General features: G+C 37.6%; 1 protein-coding gene across 3 annotated transcripts in view; it reads left to right on the forward strand.

Moving 5' to 3' along the window:
* The window catches only part of TMEM50B (transmembrane protein 50B), a 35,115-nt gene extending 15,436 nt beyond the window's left edge, over positions 1 to 19,679 (forward strand). For 2 of the 3 annotated variants that reach the window (XM_022552993.3, XM_022552992.3), the window contains 6 exons: positions 4,395 to 4,534; positions 5,940 to 6,052; positions 7,925 to 7,992; positions 11,971 to 12,063; positions 14,963 to 15,020; positions 18,229 to 19,679. In XM_022552993.3, coding sequence (XP_022408701.1) covers positions 4,436 to 4,534; positions 5,940 to 6,052; positions 7,925 to 7,992; positions 11,971 to 12,063; positions 14,963 to 15,020; positions 18,229 to 18,274 — 477 coding nt within the window. In that variant the 5' untranslated portion in view covers positions 4,395 to 4,435 and the 3' untranslated portion in view covers positions 18,275 to 19,679. The remainder of the gene's footprint in view (positions 1 to 4,394; positions 4,535 to 5,939; positions 6,053 to 7,924; positions 7,993 to 11,970; positions 12,064 to 14,962; positions 15,021 to 18,228) is intronic. The other variant, XM_022552994.2, reaches the window with a different exon arrangement.
* The last annotated feature ends 1,289 nt before the right edge of the window (positions 19,680 to 20,968 follow it).

Consider the following 20,968-nt stretch of genomic DNA (forward strand, 5'->3'; position numbering starts at 1 on the left):
AGTCTGTTCAACTCTCATGCACACTTTTTATTGCCTATATTTTGTTTTTTTTTATTATTAATCTTTAAGTGTTCTTTCTGTATTGTAGGTACAAATCCTTTGTCAGATACTTGTTTTGCAAATATTGTCTCCCAGTCTGTGTTTCCAGTGTTTGGACCTTCTGTAGTACATTTATAGTACTTCTTTTCAGATTAACAATTAGACCCATTACTTTAAATTTAGAGGTATTTCACTTAAATCCATATTTAAGCATATTATTTGAAAATGTAACTGATATGCTATTTAGAAAGTTTATCTTTGTGGATATCCTATACAATGTTATAATTTTTGCTTTAAATAGTTGTCTTAAATAAAGAGAAGGAATAAAAAATAGTCTTTTATATTTACTCACATATTATTTCTGGTATTCTTCATTCCTTCCTGTAGATCTGAGATTAATCTGGTGTCATCTCCCTTTAACCTGAAGAATTTCCTTTAGCATTGTTTAGTGCAGATTTGATGACGAATTATCTTAGTTTCTGTTTACCTGAAAATATTTTTATTTTATCCTCATTTAAAAAAAGCTTTTTTGAGATACAATAAAGATATGATAACAGTCACCTGTTTTAAGTGTACTGTTCAGTGATTTTTAGTATATTTATGTGCAGTAATCGCCACAGTCTAATTTTATAACCTTATGCCTATGAGTACTCACTCCCTATTACACTCCGCTCTCCCCTGCCCATCACTAGGCAACAGCTGATTTACTTTCTGTGTATAGATTTGCCTCATCTGGACATTTTATATAAATGGAATATACAATACGCGGTTGTCTTTCACTTAGCGTAATGTTTATGAGGTTCATCTGTGTTGTATCATGTATATTTCCTTTTTATTGCTGAATTTGTATTCCATTGTGTGGTATCCCACATTTTATTTATTCATTCATTAATTGACATATGTTGGGTTGCTGCACTGCTTAGTTATTATGAGTAATGCTGCTATGAACATTTGTGTATAAGTTTTTGTGTAGACATATGTTTTCATTTCTCTTGGGTAGATATATAGGGGTAGAACTGCCATCACCCTCACTTTTGAGGAATACTTTTGCTGGATATAGCATTTGAGATTGATTTTGGGCCGTGCTGAGTGGCTTGTGGGAGTTTAGTTCCTTGACGAGGGATTGAACCCGGGCCCTCGGCAGTGAGAGCATGGAGTCCTAACCACTGGACCGCCAGGGAATTCTCATGATTGCTTTTCTTAAAAGCACGTCAAAAAATGTTCTTCCATTTTCTTCTGGCCTCCATTGTTTTTGATGAGAAGTCAGCCATCATACATATTGTTCTACTACCCCTGTATGTAATGTGTTGATTATTTTTTCCCCCTAATGTTGCTTTGTTTCTTTTTATCTCTGGTTTTCAGCAGTTTTATTATGATGTTTTCCTTGTGTTTATCCTCCTTGGAGTTTGCTGAGCTTCCTGGATTTGCAAATTATTATTTTTCACCAAATTTGGGAAATTATCAGCCATTATTTCTTTAAATATTTTTTCTTTCTGATTCTTTTATTTTTCTGGGACCCAATTAAACATATGTTAGACCAGTTATTAGTGTTCCTGAGTTTCCTGAAGCTTTATTCATTTTTTCCCCCTAATTAAAAAGAAAAAAAACCTGTTCTCTAGATAGGATAATTTCTTTTGATCTTTCTTCAAGCTTACTGTACTTTTCTTCTACTGTCTCTAATCTCCTACTGAGCCCATCTAGTTAATTTTAAATTTCAAATATTATAAATTTCAGTCATAACATTTACATTTTAAAGTTTCTCTACTGAGATTCTCCGTTAACTCAGTTATTTTGACCATGTTCCTTTGTCTTTGAATGTGTTTATACTGGCTGCTTTAAAGTCATTGTCTGCTAATTTTCAATATCTGAATTATGGGGGGGTCTGTTTCTATTGACTGCTTTTTTTTCCTCCTTGAAGATAAATCACATTTTTTCTGCTTCTGTAAAAGTCTAGTAATTTTTTTTTTTAACTATACAGTTGACCCTTGAACAAAACAGGGGTTAGGGGTGCTGACCTTCTGTGCAGTCAGAAATTCATGTTTAACTATACATTGGTCCTCCGTATCTGCAGTTCTGCATCTGTGGGTTCAACCAACCATGGATTGTGTAGTACTGTAGTATGTATTTAGTGAAAAAAATCCACATATACGTGCATCTGCATAGTCCAAACCTGTGTTGTTCAGGGGTCAACTTTATATTGGACATTGTGGATGATACATTATAGACACTCTGGATCAGTTGTCTTCATCTGAAGAGTGTTACTTTTTGTTCTAACAGGCAATTAAAATACTGACTGATCACCCTGAAATTGTGGAGATTTGGTTTTATACTTTGTTGGAGTGTGTGGAAATCCCAAGGTGTTTACTAATCTCTGACCTGGTGGAACTCAGATTCCAAAATGCCTTGCAGGGGATAGCAGCTGAAATCTGTTTAGTACTTTTAGCCTTCCAGATATTTTTTTCTGCTGAGGTCCTTGGAATCTCCTTCATGCATGTGCTGTTCAGGGATTAGTCAGGATTTAAGAGAGTTTATATTAGTGTTTGGGGCTCCCTCTTGTGACTTACCCCATTCCAAGATTTCCCCTTCAGTTTCCAGCTGCTCTTGTCATCCTGAACTTCATCCACTGATACCTGAAGCCAGAAAGACTGATTTTTTGCTCAAGTTTTAGCTATTCCACAGGGACTCACTTGGCTGGGAGTGAGAGGTTAGGGGATTCTTCAGGGGAAAAAGCTGTATTAAAGTGGATCTTGCTCATTGTGTTTTCTTTCAAGGGGTAAATGCCCTCCAGTTTCTGCCTGCTTTTCAGCACTCTTTAGTGCTTTAAAATAGTTTTTTTTTCCCCTTTTCTTTCTGGAACTTAAGGTGTTCCTGAATCATCACATCTGAACATACTCTCTTTGTTTTGAAAACTTGCACAGCATGCTGTACCCTTATATAGTTTTTTATGCATGTGATTTTTCTCCTTCCAGTTATCTATTGCTGCATACAGATAACTCTAGAACTTAGTAGTTTAAAACAGCCATTTTATTATGCTTACAGTTCCTGTGGGTCAGGAATTTGGAAAGGGCATACCCAGGATGACATGTGTCCGCTCCATATACCTGGGGCCTCGTCAGGGAAGTCTTAAAATGTGGGAGTAATGCTAATAACTGGAGCAGCAGTCACATCTGGCAGGTGGCGGCTGGGCCGCCACCTGGAACCGTGGGCCAGAACACCTCTACGTGGTCTCCTCACAGCACTGTGGCCTTGGATTTTTTACAAAGCAACTCAGGGCTCTAGTGTTAGTGTTCCAGAGAACCACCTGCAAGCTGCATTGCCTTTTATGATCTAGTCTGAGAAGTTGTATGGCAGAGTTACATAGCATCACTTTCTCTACTTTATCGGTGAACCAGCCTTTATTGTTGACCTAAATTCAAAGGTAGGGACATAGATCCACCTCTCAATTGGAGAAGTGTCAAAGGCTTTGCAGACACTTTATTTTTTTTTTTCCAAATAAAGAATATTTTAATTTTCTTCTTTATGGTCACAGTAACTTTCTGAGTCAGAAATTTGACACACTGTTATTCCCACATGTGAGGTCTTGAGATAGATACTTTTTAGTTATTTGCCCAAGGTCAGCGACAAGTGCAGACCCCTAATTTTCATTCCTGAATGTCTCATTTTCAGTAATGCTGAGTTCAATATATGAAAACAAAACAAGGAAAATATATTTCTGTAGTCCACTCTTACCCTTGGTAGAATGGAATCTCCTTAGATACTGTGAGCCCATGACAATATTGAAATGGAAACTTTCCTGTGGCCTTTTCTTTTCTTCATTTTAACATCTTTATTGGAGTATAATTGCTTTACAATGCTGTGTTAGTTTCTGTTGTACAACCAAGAGAATCAACCATATGCATACATATATTCCTATATCCCCTCCCTCTTGAGCCTCCCTCCCCCCGCCATCCCACCACTCTAGCTCGTCGCAAAGCACCGAGCTGATCGCCCTGTGCTGTGCAGCTGCTTCCCACTAGCTAGCTATTTTACGTTTGGTAGTGTATATATGTTGATGCTACTCTCACTTCATCCCAGGTTCCCCCCACCCTGCCCCATGTCCTCAAGTCCATTCTCTATGACAGACATGTTTAAAACCTCCATGCTCATTTAACAAATAGTAAGCTCCTTCTGTGTCCTAGGACAGTCTTATGTATATCTCAATAGATATTCATTGTAGTATTGAATTTTTCTTCTTAACTATAGTAGATTTAGACCTACAGTTAAATTTGTGTTTAAAGCTTTAAGAAAGGAGTAAGATATTTCACTTCTTAAAAACATTTCCTTAGATGGATTTTTTTTTGTCTTTTTATTTGTAGAATATAGTATTTAATGTAAAGTCCATGCTTAAGTGGTGAAAATGGCAGGCTTCCTAGATAATTTCCGTTGGCCAGAATGTGAATGTATCGACTGGAGTGAGAGAAGAAATGCAGTGGCTTCTGTAGTAGCAGGTATATTGGTAAGTGAAAAAGCCTGGTTGGTGACATTTATACCTCACTTTTTCCCTGAAAATTAATCTTGATTCCTTTGAACTGTGAATACCCATGATAATACAGTTTTTGAAGGCAGTAGTTTTTTAAGTAAATTATATAATATGTATCATTCCTTTAGGATCCTCAAAGGCTCAGAATTTGATGTAACTAATAATATTGTTGTGACTCACTGAAATTCAGGATGTGCAGACAGTAGTAACAACCTTAGGCTGCATTAGAACTGAAGCCCTGCAGCCCTTTAGGGAAGGGTTGCCATCTTCATACCCCAGCTGCAGCACAGGCAGGAAGCGAGAGGAAGAAATTTGTGGAGGAAACTACTGCTTAATTTTCTTTCCAATATTTTTTTTTAAACTTTTTATTATTGAAAATATCAATAGTATACACAAAAATAGAGAGAATGGTATAGAGTCCTCTCTCACCCCCTGTACTTATCATTGAGCTTCAAAAAAAAGTCAGATCATGACCAATCTTGCTTTAGCATTCCATCAAGCACTCCCTGCCCCCACTGCACTTTTTGAAGCAAATTTCAGTATATGTTCCACTTAATTTAAATTAATCTTTTCCAGTATATAGTTCTATACCTGAAGTTCAATAGAAAAGATAAATAAAGAAATAAAGTGGAGCAGGAGCTAAAGATATTGGGGTGGCCAAAAAGTTTGTTCAGGTTTTTCCATAACATCTTAGAATTGTGAAGCAGTATGCGTGCAGAATTCTTTTAGGTGTTTCCAAGTTTTTCTTGCTCTCTGTGGTCACCTCGCCTGCACTTAATTTGTCTATGAAATTCCTTAGTAACTTGTCTACTTTAGTTCTATTCAGCTTAGTTTACATAGAAACATTACATTTTGCAAACTCATGTTTAGTCAGTTTTGCAGTATTTAATCAAATTACATAATTAAAATTATAGCAAGCGTAGATATTTTTTGGAGACATGGCAGCTCATTTGTGGAAGCAAAAGGGCTTGGGCATATTAAAAAAGAATGTTCCACATTCTTTTTAATATGAACGAGAGAGTGAAACACATCAGGTAATCAGGGAGCTGGTTAGTTGGAGGTTAGTTAAGAGAGCTTTGGTTGTATATAATTTTATAGTGGATAAAAGAAGCAGATAATTCATTCCTAGGTAATAAATTTTTCATCTTGCATTAAGAGCAGAACTTGAATCTTACACGGATTTGATTAGATTCACCTCATATGCTATAAAGAATAAGTAAACAAGGGATTCTTGTTTTTTATATTTCAACATCTAAAACTCAAAGTAGACATATTTTATGTTTCAATTATATGGTCCATAGAAAACATGGAATGTTAAGGAACAGTATCATGCTAAGCCAAAGTATTAGTGTTATTTTAATGACATGGGTTCTTTCTCAAGTTTTTTACAGGTTGGTGGATAATGATTGATGCAGCCGTGGTATATCCTAAGCCAGAACAGCTGAACCATGCCTTTCACACATGTGGTGTATTTTCCACATTGGCTTTCTTCATGTAAGTATGAAGGTAATTCTCAATTCAAGATTATTTTTCTAAAAACATTTTTTCCTCAAAGTTTAATGCTATCTGGAATAACTTTTTAATTTCATTGATTGATTCTTCTTTAACATGATAAATATATGTGTGTATATCTATATTGCCATTTTATTAAGATTTTTAAAATCAAGAATGAGTGTTGAATTTGGGGGGGAGAGATTAATTGGGAGATTGAGACTGACATATACACACTACTATATATAAAATAGATAACTAATAAGAACTTGCTGTATAGCGTAGGGAACTCTACTCAGTACTCTGTAATGGCCTATATGGGAAAAGAATCTAAAAAAAAAAGAGTGGATATATGTATATGTATAACAGATTCATTTTGCTGTACACCTGAAACTAACACAACATTGTAAATCAACTATACTCCAATAAAAATTTTTTTAAAAAAAGTGTTGAATTTAGTCAGATAATTTTATTATACTTTATAAAGATTATCATGTGATTTTTGTCCTTATATTTGTTAAACTGACAAAGTACTATGTTTTATAGACCTTAAGATTTTTTTTGTATTTTAGTATCTTTGAATATCAGTGTGCTTCTTGTAGTCATTGGTATCTTATAATTCATAATATTTTTTCCTTCTTGGCAGTATAAAAAAATAATGGTGCATCTTAAAAATCATTGGCATCTTAGGTTTAATGAAGTATGTTATATTTCTAGATTTTTTAGTAGGAAGTCATCCTTGAATACTCTAATACATTCAACTTTTTTTTAATCCTTTTTAAAATTTATTATTTTTATTGGAGTATAGTTGCTTTACAATATTGTGTTAGTTTATATTGTACAGCAAAGTGAATCAGCTATACGTATACATATATCCTCTCTTTTCCAGATTTCCTTCTCATTTAGGTCACCACAGAGCACTGAGTATCTAATACATTCAACTTTTACCATGGAGTATTATTTTTTTTAAGTGTGTCACTTAACTGTATTTGCCAGTATTGGAGGGAGGGCAGGACTGGCCTTAAATGAGATTGATCTATGACTTTCCTTTTTTATTAAATCATATTTAGGTTTAGCCATTATCTCACTTCATAAAAGAGTTTGGAAGCTTTTCATGGATGTCTTTTTTTTTTTTTTTTACGGATGTCTTTTAATAATTTTAAAAAATATGTTAAACATTAAGATTACGTAATTTTCTTATACTGTCAGGAGCTTCAAAAAGGTAAATTGTAGAAGATGGAACTAGTTATATTCATTCAGGACGCTTAGAAAAGACAATTCCTGCTACACATGTACCCGCTCTAACAAGAATGGAAAGAGAAGCTGAATAAAGTAGGCCTATTTATTATACCAAATGTTCTCTGAATTTGAGAAATGGATGAGAGAAAATCACTTGACTTTTAACACAAAGAGAAACTTTTGAACTCTTGGTTATAATGAGAACCTTAAAATGGGGTAACTCATGGTGGGTCATTCATGTATAAATATAAAATAAAATAGACAAAGAACTCAGAAAATTGGTCTCTTTCATAATCTTTGGAGACAAGTGATAGTAATCCCTTAAAATTAAGTATGTTTTTGTTTGATGTTATTATAAATGGAAATGTTTTCTTAATTTTGTTTTCAACATATTTATTACCAATATATAGAAAACATTGATATTTTTAAAAAATTAAGTATGTTTTCTGGGTGTACTTTAGGAAAATAAGACTAGCATAGTATTTCTATCCACTAGGGTATTTAAATTAAAAGATAATATTCAGTTATTCAGATACTGGCTTTAGATAAGAAATGCTTCCCTTCTAAATGATATATAAATATCTCTGAATATTTTAGCAGCATGAAAGCTTATTAGATGATTTTGTATTGTTCTAGGATAAATGCCGTGTCCAATGCTCAGGTGAGAGGTGACAGCTATGAAAGCGGCTGTTTAGGAAGAACAGGTAAGGGCACTTTGAGTTGTTAATGTATGCTGGCAAAAGAGGGATTTACCAGCAGAAAAAACAAAGCCTCTAGTGAGTCTTTATTTAGGGATGATTAATGATTATGTAGGATTTTAAAAAATTTACTTTTAAAAAAAGTTTCTGTGTTATTTAAAACTTTAAGAAAGTTAAAGTTACTGCCAGAGGTTACTGGTTTTTGTCATGTTATATTGCCCATAGTATATAGATAAATGTAACCATGCAAAATCAATGGATCTTGACTGTTCCTGTGTTAATGATGGATTTATTCTTATCCCAAATGTTGGCCAATAGTATTACTTACAAGATGGCTGACCGTGATTACTGAACAGCAAAGTATGGACACATTAAGAGATCAAACCTAGGACTACAGTGTTTTTCACATTCAGTTCTGATCACCTGAGTAACCACCCATAGGCTACAACAGAAGTATTTCGAAGAAACACACTGTTTGTTTACATATACATATTTTTTTGAGTTTGAATTTTTTTTGGTTTGTCATCCAACAGTATTTTCCTTTTGTTCAGATTATAACACATTCTATTAGAATCCAGGGGTTTGTTTTCAGTGGAATTTCCATGCTGTATATAAAAAGCTCAGGACTAGACATTCTATTTCCAGCCTTTAAGGACTAAGAGGGGTGACTTGTGGTTATAGCAGGAATTTGGAGTAGGTGGGGGAGGAAGTTTGAAGGATGGTTAAGAATAATAGCAAGTACTTGTAGAATACTTAGTGTGTACCAAAGACTGTCCTGAATGCTCTACACATATTAACTCAATTAATTGTCACAGTAGTCCTATAAGGTAACCACTCTTGTCCTCAGTTTTAGATTAAGGAACTAAGGCACAGAGAGCTTAAGTAACTTGTCCAAAGTCATAAAGCAAATAAGTGGTGGGACCAGGATTTGAACACTGACAGTCTGGTTCCAGGGCCCATGCTCTTGGCCACCATGCTATGTTTGTATCCAGTCGAGAATCATTTAGTCTCTTTGTCTACAGTATCATATATATATATATATATTTGTCAGTGTATTTGAGGATAACTTATATAAAATATAAAATAAAATTCAATTTAAAGCGTACAGGTCGATGAGCTTTGACAAATGTATACAGTTGTGTAACTGCCACTACAGTCATGATATAGAATATTTCCATTACTCCGGAAAGTTCCCTCATATCTCTTTGTAGTTAATCCCCTTTCCCCCACCTCCTGGCCACCACTCATCTGCTTTCTATCACTGTAGTTTTGCCTTTTCTAGAATCTCATATAAATGGAATCATAAAGTATCATAAGACATTAAACCAAATCAAGGAGCTGACGAGCTTAGCTTTAAAAAAAAATTCTTTTTTTTGTAAGAACACTAAACATGAGATTTCCTTTCAACACAATTTTAAATGCACAATACCATATTGCTAACTATAGGCACAGTGTCGTACAGCAGCTCTCTAGAGCTTATTCATCTTGTGTAGCTGAAACTTTATACTCGTTGAACAGCAACTCCCACTTCCCCCTCTCCTAGCTCCTGGCAACCACTACTGTACCCTCTGTTTCTATGAATTTGACTCTCTTAGATACCTCGCATAAGGGGAATGGGCCTTAAAAAAGAAGGAAATCCTGCCATATGTGACAACAGAGGTGAACCTGTAGGACATTATGCTAAGTGAAATAAGCCAGTTACAGGGGGACAAATTAGCTTTCTTTTGTACCTGACGCTTTAAATGCTGACGCACATTTTATAATTTCACTTCCATTGTGATCCTTGAAGAATTGGAGAGGGTGGGAATAGTGATAAATGACAGATGAACCTAAGTTAAAAGTGCATTGTGTGTGTCTGTGCATGCATGTTTACACACACATGCATGCCTTGTGCCCCAGCTTCAGCAGGTAATGTCAGGAATGAGTGAGAATAAAAAAGCATGTATTAGCAAGTGATGTTGTGCATAGAGCACACATTAACGTATTTGATCATTTTTCTTTCAAAAATATTCCACAGGCATTGCTGTGGATTATGTTACTATTATCTATTTTCTGTAGAAAATTTCATTGTAACTTACCCAAAACTTTTTAGCTTAAAGGTAGAACTTGTATGTGCCTTGGGTCTGTCTGGTTCCAAAGCCCATACTTTTTACTCTCAGTAGTGACTATAACATTTTATTCCATGATTATTTCTTACCCAGTTAAAATTCACAGTCAGTTTACGTCAGTTTACATTTATACGTGGTACCTTTAGTGCAAGTTCTGTCTAGTGCTTCAAAAATTCAGGGTAAACTATCTTGTAGGCATGCTCAGCTCTTGCCACACTAAGCTTTCATACTACTTAAATGGTTTGTGTGTAATTTATTCCCATTTAATTCCCAGAGGAATTTGCAGGAAAGTGTTATTAACGTAATAAATATACTACAAATGGAACTGTTAAATAAGAAGGAACAGGAACTAGGTAGAAAGAAGATCATGTATTGATACTTAGACTCTAGGACAAAATGGATACTCTTAATTATTAACCTTGACTCTGAGCTTCCTGGTAGTCAAAGCAAAAGAGGGAAAACGTTACAGTTTTTTATTTTTTCCTAAACAAAAGTGTACTCATTTTTCAAGGGAAGTTTTTTTCTTGTTCAGTTTTGTTAAAAAATTTTTGTGTGGTCATATATAAAGGACATGAAGGAAAATAATTACAAGGATTTTTGATACTTCCTTTCATTCACTTTAGGTAAAAGCTGTGATTGAATTTGGAGGATGTTTTCCTCCAAGGAAGTAAACATTGTTGTATATTTCTGGAGATCTGCTTAGTATTATAATAAAACTTAGATAACCTAGGGACCCATTTCTCTCAAATCTAGCTGTTCTACTCATTCTGAGCTTTGAGCTTCCTGTATATCTGGTGTCTAAAATATATGAATTTCTGTTCAGTTAGTAACAGAATATCTGAAATGGAGGCAAATTTAGCTTTCTATTATGGAAATTGGCTTGGATTTTATTTTCACTTCAGGGGAGCTATATTCCCCTTCCATAGGGTGACAGGCTGTCAATATACTTGTGATCAGGGTCTGGCACAAATGCTAACTTGCTTTCCTAAAAATGTATTGAATCTACTCAGGTGTCCAGATGATCACTTTATTGAGATTCTGTTGTATAACTTCTAAAATTCTATACAGTAGGGGGCTGAAGAGATACTTTTGTCCTTGAACTTTTCAAGGGTATGTGGTACAGTTTGGCTGAATAAGAGAGATTGAATATATGGTTGCTGTTAGTACCATGTTGAGTAGTACCATGATATTAACGTTGATGAAAAGAGGTCATATGGTCCTTATTCATTTGCATTCTCTCATTCCTGTGTGGTAATGGCTATCTGAAATACATTTGCTACTTCTAACAGAGCAATTACTTTGATAATATATTTTTCAGTTAGGGTGTTATTTTTTGTTTGGTTTTTTTTTTTTTTTTTTTTGCGGTACGCGGGCGTCTCAGTGTTGTGGCCTCTCCCGTTGCGGAGCACAGGCTCTGGACGCGCAGGCTCAGCGGCCATGGCTTACGGGCCCAGCCACTCCGTGGCATAGGGGGATCCTTCTGGAGCGGGGCACGAACCCGTGTCCCCTGCATCGGCAGGTGGACTCTCAACCACTGCGCCACCAGGGAAGCCCTCGGTTAGGGTTTAATTAATCAGTTTAATCAAATAATTACTTCTGAAGCTTTCCTCCTTTAGTTAACTCAGCTGTTAGTTTCTCTAGCCAGTAGAATGGTAACTTACCCTTTTTCCCTTTCCAAGTATCGCTTAACACCTTTTAGTTTTAGTTTCTTTATTTCAGTCTTCATTCAGTTAAATGTTTTAGCAGGTGTATATAAATACGTGACTGTCTTTGATAGGCATAGCATATATTAGATGAGCAGTGTTCTAGTGTTATGTATTCCTAAGGCATAGAGCTGTAGAAATGAGCAAAATCATAAAACCTGTTTTTCACACAGGTGCTCGAGTTTGGCTCTTCATTGGTTTCATGTTGATGTTTGGGTCACTTATTGCTTCTATGTGGATTCTTTTTGGTGCATATGTTACCCAAAGTAAGTATTTATTCCTCTTTTATTTCATAGGAAAGATTCAGATATGTCCTTTATATTTGGCTTAGTCCGTTAACTCCCCATGGAGTAAAATTTAGTTTAATAATTCAGTTAGCTTGAAGATAAGACTCTGTTTGAAGATATAAATTATTTAATAAAACTTCTCAGTGGGGTCATTTAGTGCAGTGGGATAGCCTCGTTAGGAAATCCAAGCCACTGACAAGACCAGGTAACTCTCAGCTGTCTCTAGAGGTTCTGATTTCCTTCCTTACCCCAGATAGCCAGGCTCTATATGAGAGGCCTTTTACTGAGCATTGTAGTGGTAAAAGTGAGAAATCTGTACAGGGCTACAGCCCCTTATACACAATTCTAAAATCCACAAAAGTGCTGAAGATCAGGTTTTTCATAACCAGTTTGGCAGCAAAACCTGACCTAATGATCCAGGGCTCATTATAGTCTTTATTTCATTTAATAAGTATTCAAATGTTTTATTAGAGGAATGTGGTTGTATTTGATTGTGGGATGCTGGTCCAAACATAGTTGGGGGTGCTATGTAATATTATGCCCTGTGTTACTGTTTTTCTTTTTTTTAATAAATTTATTTATTTTTGGCTGCGTTGGGTCTTTGTTGCTGCACGTGGGCTTCCTCTAGTTGCAGGGTGCGGGGGCTACTCTTCGTTGCGGTGCGCAGGCTTCTCATTGCTGTGGCTTCTCTTGTTGCAGAGCACGGGCTCTAGGTGCGTGGGCTTCAGTAATTGTGGCACATGGGCTCAGTAGTTGTGGCTCGCGGGCTCTAGAGCTCAGGCTCAGTAGTTGTGGCGCATGGGCTTAGTTGCTCCGCGGCATGTGGGATCTTCCCGGACCAGGGCTCAAACCCGTGTTCCCTGCATTGGCAGGTGGATTCTTAACCACTGAGCCACCAGGGAAGTCCCCCTGTGTTACCATTTTTAAATCTGAAAAATCCTGAGTTCCAAAACATACCTTGCCCCAAGGATTTCAAGGCAAGGCATTGTGGACCCCAGTATCTTTCTGTCCACTGATACATCTTCTCTCAAACCCCAGCCTCTAATTTTTCATTCATAGGTACAAGGGGAGGTTTTTTTTTTTAGGGGGCAGAGGTGCTGAGAATCACTGCCAGTTCACAAGGGGAGTTTTTTAAGTGCAAGACTGAAGACGTGTGTAGCCTTCATGTTGAAACTGGTGATTCAGTGGAGTGAGCTCTTAGTATACCATTCTGAGTTTTGTGACTGTTCCAGTCACCATAGCTTTTCATCACGGGGATGGCGAGAGGTTTTGAAAAGCAGGACCCAGTCTTAGCATGTGCTTCTGGAAGCATCAGAAGAACCTCTTTCACTGGCTCTCTCCCTTCACTCCAAAGACAGGAATAAGTTTCAGATAACAGTTTATTCATCTTCTGATGTCTCTATCTTTGGAATCTCTTCGTCACTCTGCTTAACTGTCACATCTTGTCCTGACCCACAGCTGACCTTTTAACGTCTTGATAGGATCCCTTAAGTATCATAGATTGATCAGTATAAGATTTCGGAATACCTTTGTCTTTCATTTTGCACAAAATAAGTCAGTACAAGAGGACAGTGGTTGCCTAATGTTTAATTAATACTACTCTAAAATGTGTTATTTTAGTTAATTAAAAATACCCTGGAGCACACAGTTCTAGCATGAAGCTTATTTGAGGGAAAGTACTTTTTTTACTTTCTTTCTTTTTTCTGGGGGCTGTGCCACGCAGCTTGGGGGATCTTGGTTCCCCGACCAGAGATGGAACCCGTGCCCTTGGTAGTGAGAGCGCAGAGTCCTAACCACTGGACCCAGGGAATTCCCTCAGTGGTCGTATCTTAATCTTTAAAGAACTAGTACATACTGAGAAATTTCTCAATTATGGATCTCATCTTCATATTTCTACAGCGTTGCTTGTTACATATACTTTTTAGTTTGTAAACTGACTTCAGAGAGCATTTCTAACACATGTTTCAAATCTTTTACTGTACAGATTTTTCTGGAACTGTTAATAATCATAGCAGCAGCTAACATTTATATAGTACTTTATGAGCCAGGAACTGTTCTGAGCACTATGCACAGTCCACATCTCACACTCTGTGGGGCAGGTGCTGTTACAATGCCCATTTTAGAGATGAGGAAAGTAAGGCATAATGAGGTTAAATAATTTGCCCATGGTCATACATTTAGTCAGTGGTAGAGTTAGGATTCAAATCCAGGGGTATGGCTCAAACTTGGGGCTTTTAACCATGCAGCTATATTGTTTGCTATGATATCAAAGGCTACAAGTTGAATATTTCTTCATCCCAACTAGTATTTTTAATCAACATTGATAGTTTTATAAAAGTTAAATATCCACAAAAATTTGAGTAATTTCCAAATTTTTCTTTTTCCTTCCTATGAAGATAGTGACTGTTTTCTCCAGGAGAATATGATGAATTATAATGATTCTTTTCATATACGTCAGATTCGTGCAATAAAACTCCTGAATTCATGAAAGAAAATAGAATGAACAGACTGTTACATCATCAAAAATTTAATTTGTATCTTTCTAACATTGTGTGTTTCTGTATTGGCCATAGGAAGTGAAGGGGTGAGCTGCTGCTTCCTCAACAGTTCCGATGCAGCTAGAACCATAGCAACTACTTTAGACGAAAAGAAAACCTAATAATTTCATTGTCTTTTATCCAGAGTGAGAGTAATCCTTTGTTTTGGGAGAATGAGATTGTCATTTTCTTACTTCAATTTCATTGTGGATTTCTTAAAGTTAATGAATAATAGTAGTGTTTTATAATATACAGAGCATGTCATTATGAATGGCATGAATACTTAGTTACTGCCATTTGCCTTTTGTAATTATCTGATCTGTTTTACTTTGTGTGTGCAGATACTGATGTTTATCCAGGACTAGCTGTGTTTTTTCAAAATGCACTTATATTTTTTAGGTAAGTTGCCTAATTTTTTAACTATACACCTATAACATTTATAGAAACATCATCTTTATTATAAGAGCAGCATAGGCACTGGAACATGTATAAATCTCTTGGATTAGTTACAATGTATAGCAATTCTTTTAAAAGATGAAAATTCTACTATTGCATAAAAGCGTACACAAGCCATTTAATTAGGGGCCCTGCTATGTGCCAAGACCTCAGCTAGATGCTTTATATATGTTACCTTTTAAATTCCCACTTAATTATCTTAAGTATGTAAAACAGGTGGTGCTCCCATTTTATACATGAGGAAATAAGACTCAGAGCTTACTTAAGGCCGCTTAGCTAGCAAACGCAGAACGGGGATTTGAACCCAGACTGCTGCTTCCACAGCCTGTGTTTTGTTAAGAAACCATATCATGTACCTTTAATAAAATAAGAAAAAAAGAAATTAGAATTAATACATACTATGCATGTCGTATACAAAACCTGGTTGGTGAATTGGATTTTGTATTAAGTTTTTAAGATAACTTAAAGCAAGTATAAAAATAAAAGAATATCAAAAGTATTTTTTAGGGGCAATCTTCTAAAAAGCTTCCAAAATGAGGCCCTGTAGCCTTTGCTTTCCAGAATGAAATGTCTTTTGGTGTAAAGATAGGTATTTTAGGCGTCATTTATAAAATTATATCCCTTACCCCATACCCCTCTCACAAAAGCATTAAGATCTAAGCCTTGAAGAAATTTGTTTTTGTCATTGATTTTAAGCAATTTGATTATGATGTGCTGTGGTGTAGTTTTCTTCATATTTCTTCTGTCTGGGGTTCATTGAGTTGCTTGGATCTGTGGATTTATAGTTTTCATCAAACTGGGAATCTTTTCAGACATTATTTCTTCAGATATTTTTTTCTGTCCACCCTGCCCTTCTGGCTTCCAATTACATGTATATTAGGCTGTGGGAAGTCATCCCACAGCTCACTGGTGCTTAGTTCTTTTCATGTTTTTTTTTGCCCTACCTCTCCACCCCTACTCTTACCCATCGCTCCATCAAGTATTCTCTTTTCTTGTTTTCTCTCTGTATTTCATTTGGGATAGTTAAAGATTGTTATATCTTTAAGTTCACTAATCTCTACCTCTGTCATGTCTAATCTGCTGTGACTCCCATCCAGTATGTTTTTCATCTTAGACATTGCATTTTTCATCTCTATTAGCTTGATTTTTTAAAAACAATTTCCACGTCTCTCCCTAACATACTTATGCTTTCCTCTGCCTTCTTGAACGTATGAAGTATGTTTATAACTATTTCAGTGGCCTTGTCTAATTGTGTCAATTCTTAGTCTGTTCCTATTGATTATTTCTACTTATTTTTTTCATTCTGGATCTCTTTTCCCCTGTTTGCTTCTTTGCATGAAGCTCATTGGGGGCTGGACTTTGTGGTATTCCTTTAAATGCTTTTGAGCTTTGTTCTGGATGCAGCTCAGTCACTTGGAAACAGTTCAATCCTTTCAAGTCTTGCTTTTAAGCTTCGTTAGGCAGGACCAAAGCAGCTTTAGTCTGGGATTAATATGTCCCCCTTACTAAGGCAGTACACTTTTGAGTATTCTTCCTGATTCTCCATGTAGTCTGAGGTTTTGCACTCTGCTATGAGATTCTGAAGTCTTCCCAGCCCTGTGGGAGCTTTGGGAATTGTTCTTTCCAGTGATTCCTGCCCTTTTCTTGGGTAGTTTCCTCACATGCATCTGCTGTCAGCACTCGGCAGAAGCCTCAAGGGGAACCCCCTACCGATCTCCTGGGCTCCCCTTCTCTAGTTCTCTGTATCCCGCCTTGCACACTCCAGCCGCTTGGCCTCCCTGAACTCTCAACTCTGTTTCCTCAACTCCGGGAGACCACTGTGCCCTGCCTGGGTTCCCTCTTATTGCACTGTGGCCTTGGACACTCTTGGTTTTGAAAGATGTTCGACAGTTTCTGCTGTCTTGTGATTGTATTTCTTGGCATGTGACTGACAGCCTTCTGGGAATACAGTGAATTTTCATGAAGACACCTTAGGCACTGTTGAGAGATCAAATTTAAATTCAGATTCAGCCATTTATAGTGGTAGAGGAGTCTATATAAATGACAGTTGGATGAACAGAAACCTTGTATGTGTAAAGGCCTGTGCTCACGTGGGCAGTGACCACTGCATCAGCGATGCGCTATGCCCAGAGGGTGGCAAGTTTTCCAGCCAGCTGTGTGCTTCCTGTGTGCCAGGCCTTTTCTAAGCACCACAGTGCACTCCTACTTCTCCGGCCACTCTTCCTCTGTTTCCTTTGCAGGCTGATCCTCCACCCTCTGGCCGCTAACTTTTGAAGTTTCTTAAGGTTCTGTTCTAAGCCTCTTCTCAACTCGTTCTTTCTCTAGGTGAGGTCCTTTTTGCTTGGGACTTCAGTTATTGCCTATATGCCAGTGAGTCACAGCTGTCTATCTCCACGTCTAAACCACATATCCAGATTCTCACTTATCCCCTCTTGGGTGGCTGACATTTCAAATCTACCACTTCCAGCATACCCACAACTCAAACTCACGTTGCCAGAGTATCCCATCTCTCTGCCCCACTCCTTCCGTTATACCTTGCTGAGATAATTCCCACTCTTCTTTTAGATCTCAGTTCAGTCACTACTTCCTCAGGAAAACCTTTTTGACCTCTAACTAGATCAGATCCTTATATTTCCCTCTCTTGGTACCATGTGTGTCATTGAGTTGGAATTTGATTGTCTCCCATTAGTGAGCACATTTGTCTTGTTTTGACTCACAGTCACATTCCCAGTGCTTAACTAGGTGCCTGGTGCCCAGCCAGTACTCTGTACAGTAATTATTTGTTAAATGAACGAAGAATTTCAACATGGTCTGTTAGGATGCTTCAGTGTTTGTAGCTCAGACATTGTAGGATCGTAGAGATGTGAGTGGCCCTCATGCCGGCTACTATGAGAAATGCCCCCTTTCCTTACAAGTGACCTATCTAGTAACTTCAGGCTTTAAGAAAAGATATTCAATTAAGCTCAACCATCAAGGTCAACAAACTGCTTTATAAAACAAGCAAATTCAGACCAACACCACCACAATCTTTAATTTTAGAAATTGATACAAAGGGATCAGTGAGGGACCCATCAAAGCATATTTAGAAAATAAATTCTCTTCTGCGTTTCTATGTGATCTTACCTCATGATTTATTTTAATATCTTTCTAGCACTCTGATCTATAAATTTGGAAGAACTGAAGAGCTATGGACCTGAGATCACTTCTCAAATCACATTTTCCTTTTGTTATATTCTATTTGTAGATAAGTTTTTATCTCTCAATATAATTTACACATTGCCAAATGGAATAGATTGTACATTAAATGTTTTGTTTCTTTACACTTTTATGCTCTGAGTTTTGAAATAGTTTTATGAAATTTCTGTCCTTTTTTTTTTCATTGAATAGATTGTTAATATGTACATAGTATAAGACTATATAGATGAGATGATCTGTGTCGGTTTTTTTATTCTTGAAGACTTAAAGCTTAATCTGTTCCATGAGCCAGGGTTGTATCATCATCTAATTGTAAAGTTAACTACTTTGTCTCAGTATCTCTAATTTTCAAAATGTGCAAAAAATACAGCTCCATATACCTGAAATAAGCGCTGAGCCATTAAAAAAGGTATTTCAGCAAGTTGTAATTTATTTTGGCTTAAAAATGAGATTTCTTTTTAAAGGAAAAATGTTTGTTCTTATGTATAAAGTAGACTTTTATATGAAGATTTTTTAAAATGCCTGAAGGACTAGTTTGAAAGCCTCTTTTAAAAACAATTCCTCTCATATGACTTTATTTCAGAAGGGTTAATACATGATCAGATAAGCTCAGTTTTATATTGTTGATGTAAAAAGACTGTAAGGCAGCTCAGCAACGTGCTTCTTACAAAAGCAGCTTAAATGGTTCTCTTTTGACAGCCTACTATTATCTGACATTACAAAATTCTATATCAAGCAAGTTTGAGACAACTGCAGCTTAAAAGCATGAACCATATAACAAAAAGTGGAATAATTAGTTTCAAGATAAAGCACTTCTTCCCAAAGGGGATTATTATGACCTAGTGAAAAATTAGGCGTTTCATCCACTCAGTTACTGACTGCAAGTGTCTTTTTGCTCTAGCTCTCAAGCTTTAGGTGAACTCTTCTTGCAGAATACGTCTTTAACCTGAAAGTTCTTACTCCAGTCAAAAACTTCTTTTGCTGGGTTTGAAATACTGTATTTGCACTGAGTGTATTCCCGTGAGAGATTTCAGAGGGATAGTTGGGTCTTTATTTCTACTTTTGCTTTCCTTTGTTATACAGATTTTTTTTTTGTGTTGCACTTTTTTCCTCCAGAGGGATTTTTCTAGAGCCTTTTGTTGTAAGACAGAATAATATCAGTGGTATTATATGCAGCTTCTAATATAAGCCTTATTTTGCTTAATGTCTCTCCTCTCTGAGGATTTACTGTGCACAGAGTATGAAGCAGTTGTGGAATGCTGTGCCTTTGTCTAGATACCATCTTGTTTAATTCTTTCTTTGTTGTTTTTTCCTCAAAAAAACTGTATCTTGCTTCCAACAAATTTTAAGACTGATTACTTGTTTCCACTCCCTTCTAACCTCTTGCAATAAATATTACTTCTCACACATTGTAGTATTGTTAAATCTGTTGGAGAAAATGAACTATAAAACTGGGTTGGCTGTTCATTTTGCAGTTACTCAAGTGGACCTGGTCAAAGAAGCAGTTTCCTTTTATAAAATAAAGAGAAATATATATATATATTTGGGGGGGGGGGTGGTGGAGCATGCCATGCGGCTTGTGGGATCCTAGCTCCCTGACCAGGGATCGAACCTGGGCCCTCAGCAGTGAAAGCACGGAGTCCTAACCACTGGACCAGCAGGAAATTTCCAGGAGAACTATATTATACTCAGATTTGTGAAATGCTAATGTGAAGGCTAATGAAGGCCATCCAGAAGGCCTAGTGGCAGTTTTTTCTGTTTTTGACTCTGTCACGAATTTGTTTTAATTGTGAGCAAATCACTTAATTTCCTGTTTGTTTCCTCATTAAAAAAAAAAAAGATAATGTTAGTATCCACTCCTATCAGACATTGTGAGTTAGAATAGGGTCCTTTGTAATCATTTAAAGATACATGTGATTCCCTTAATATAAAGGTCTCCTGGAGCAGAGTCAAGATGGCAGTGTGGGAAGATGCCGAATTAGCGTCTCCCCACAACTAGGGTGCCTGCCGGCTGCTGATGGGGGACCCTGATGCCCAAGGAGATGGGAGGAACCCCCAAGTGAACCGATAGGGACGTGGGGGCAGAAGGGGGAGGAGAAGTGGAGGCCAGACAGGATCCACGCCCCTGAGGCTGGGGAGTTCAGGAGAGGTAGGCATGAGGGACCCTCTGGGAGGAGTGGAGGGCATTTGCCCCACCCACTCAGGCCCTGGGAGCCCGCTGAGCTCCCAGGCCAGTCCCCTGCCCTCCAAGGCCCCCTCCACTCCCCTGCCACATTGGTCCTGGGAGCATAGGAAGGAGGCTGGGGAGATCAGGAGAGGCAGGTGGGAGGAGCCCTCCAGGAGGACCAGGAGAGGAACGGAGGGTGTTTTCCCCACCCACTCAGGTCCGGGGAGCCTGATGAGCTCCCAGGCTGGTCCCTGCCCTCCAAGCCCCCACCCCCCCACCGTTCCCCCTGGCCACATTGGTCCTGGGGGCATAGGAAGGAGGCCGAGGGGAGTAAGGAGAGGCAGGGGGGAGGGGCGCTCCAGGAGGAGCAGGAGAGGAGCAGAGGGCGATTGCCCTGCCCACTTGGGCCCAGAAAGCTTGCTGGGCTCCCAGGTGAGGTCTCCCGCCATCTGAGACCAGGGGTGGGGGGCACGCCTGGGCCCCTTCTGTTCCTTGAGCCTAAGCCCCACCCCACCCCCAGCCCCCAGGG

Source organism: Delphinapterus leucas, chromosome 4 (genome assembly GCF_059928025.1).
Source record: "Delphinapterus leucas isolate spDelLeu-1000000601 "Yukka" chromosome 4, BTC_Dleu_Yukka2, whole genome shotgun sequence".
Lineage (NCBI taxonomy): Eukaryota > Metazoa > Chordata > Mammalia > Artiodactyla > Monodontidae > Delphinapterus > Delphinapterus leucas.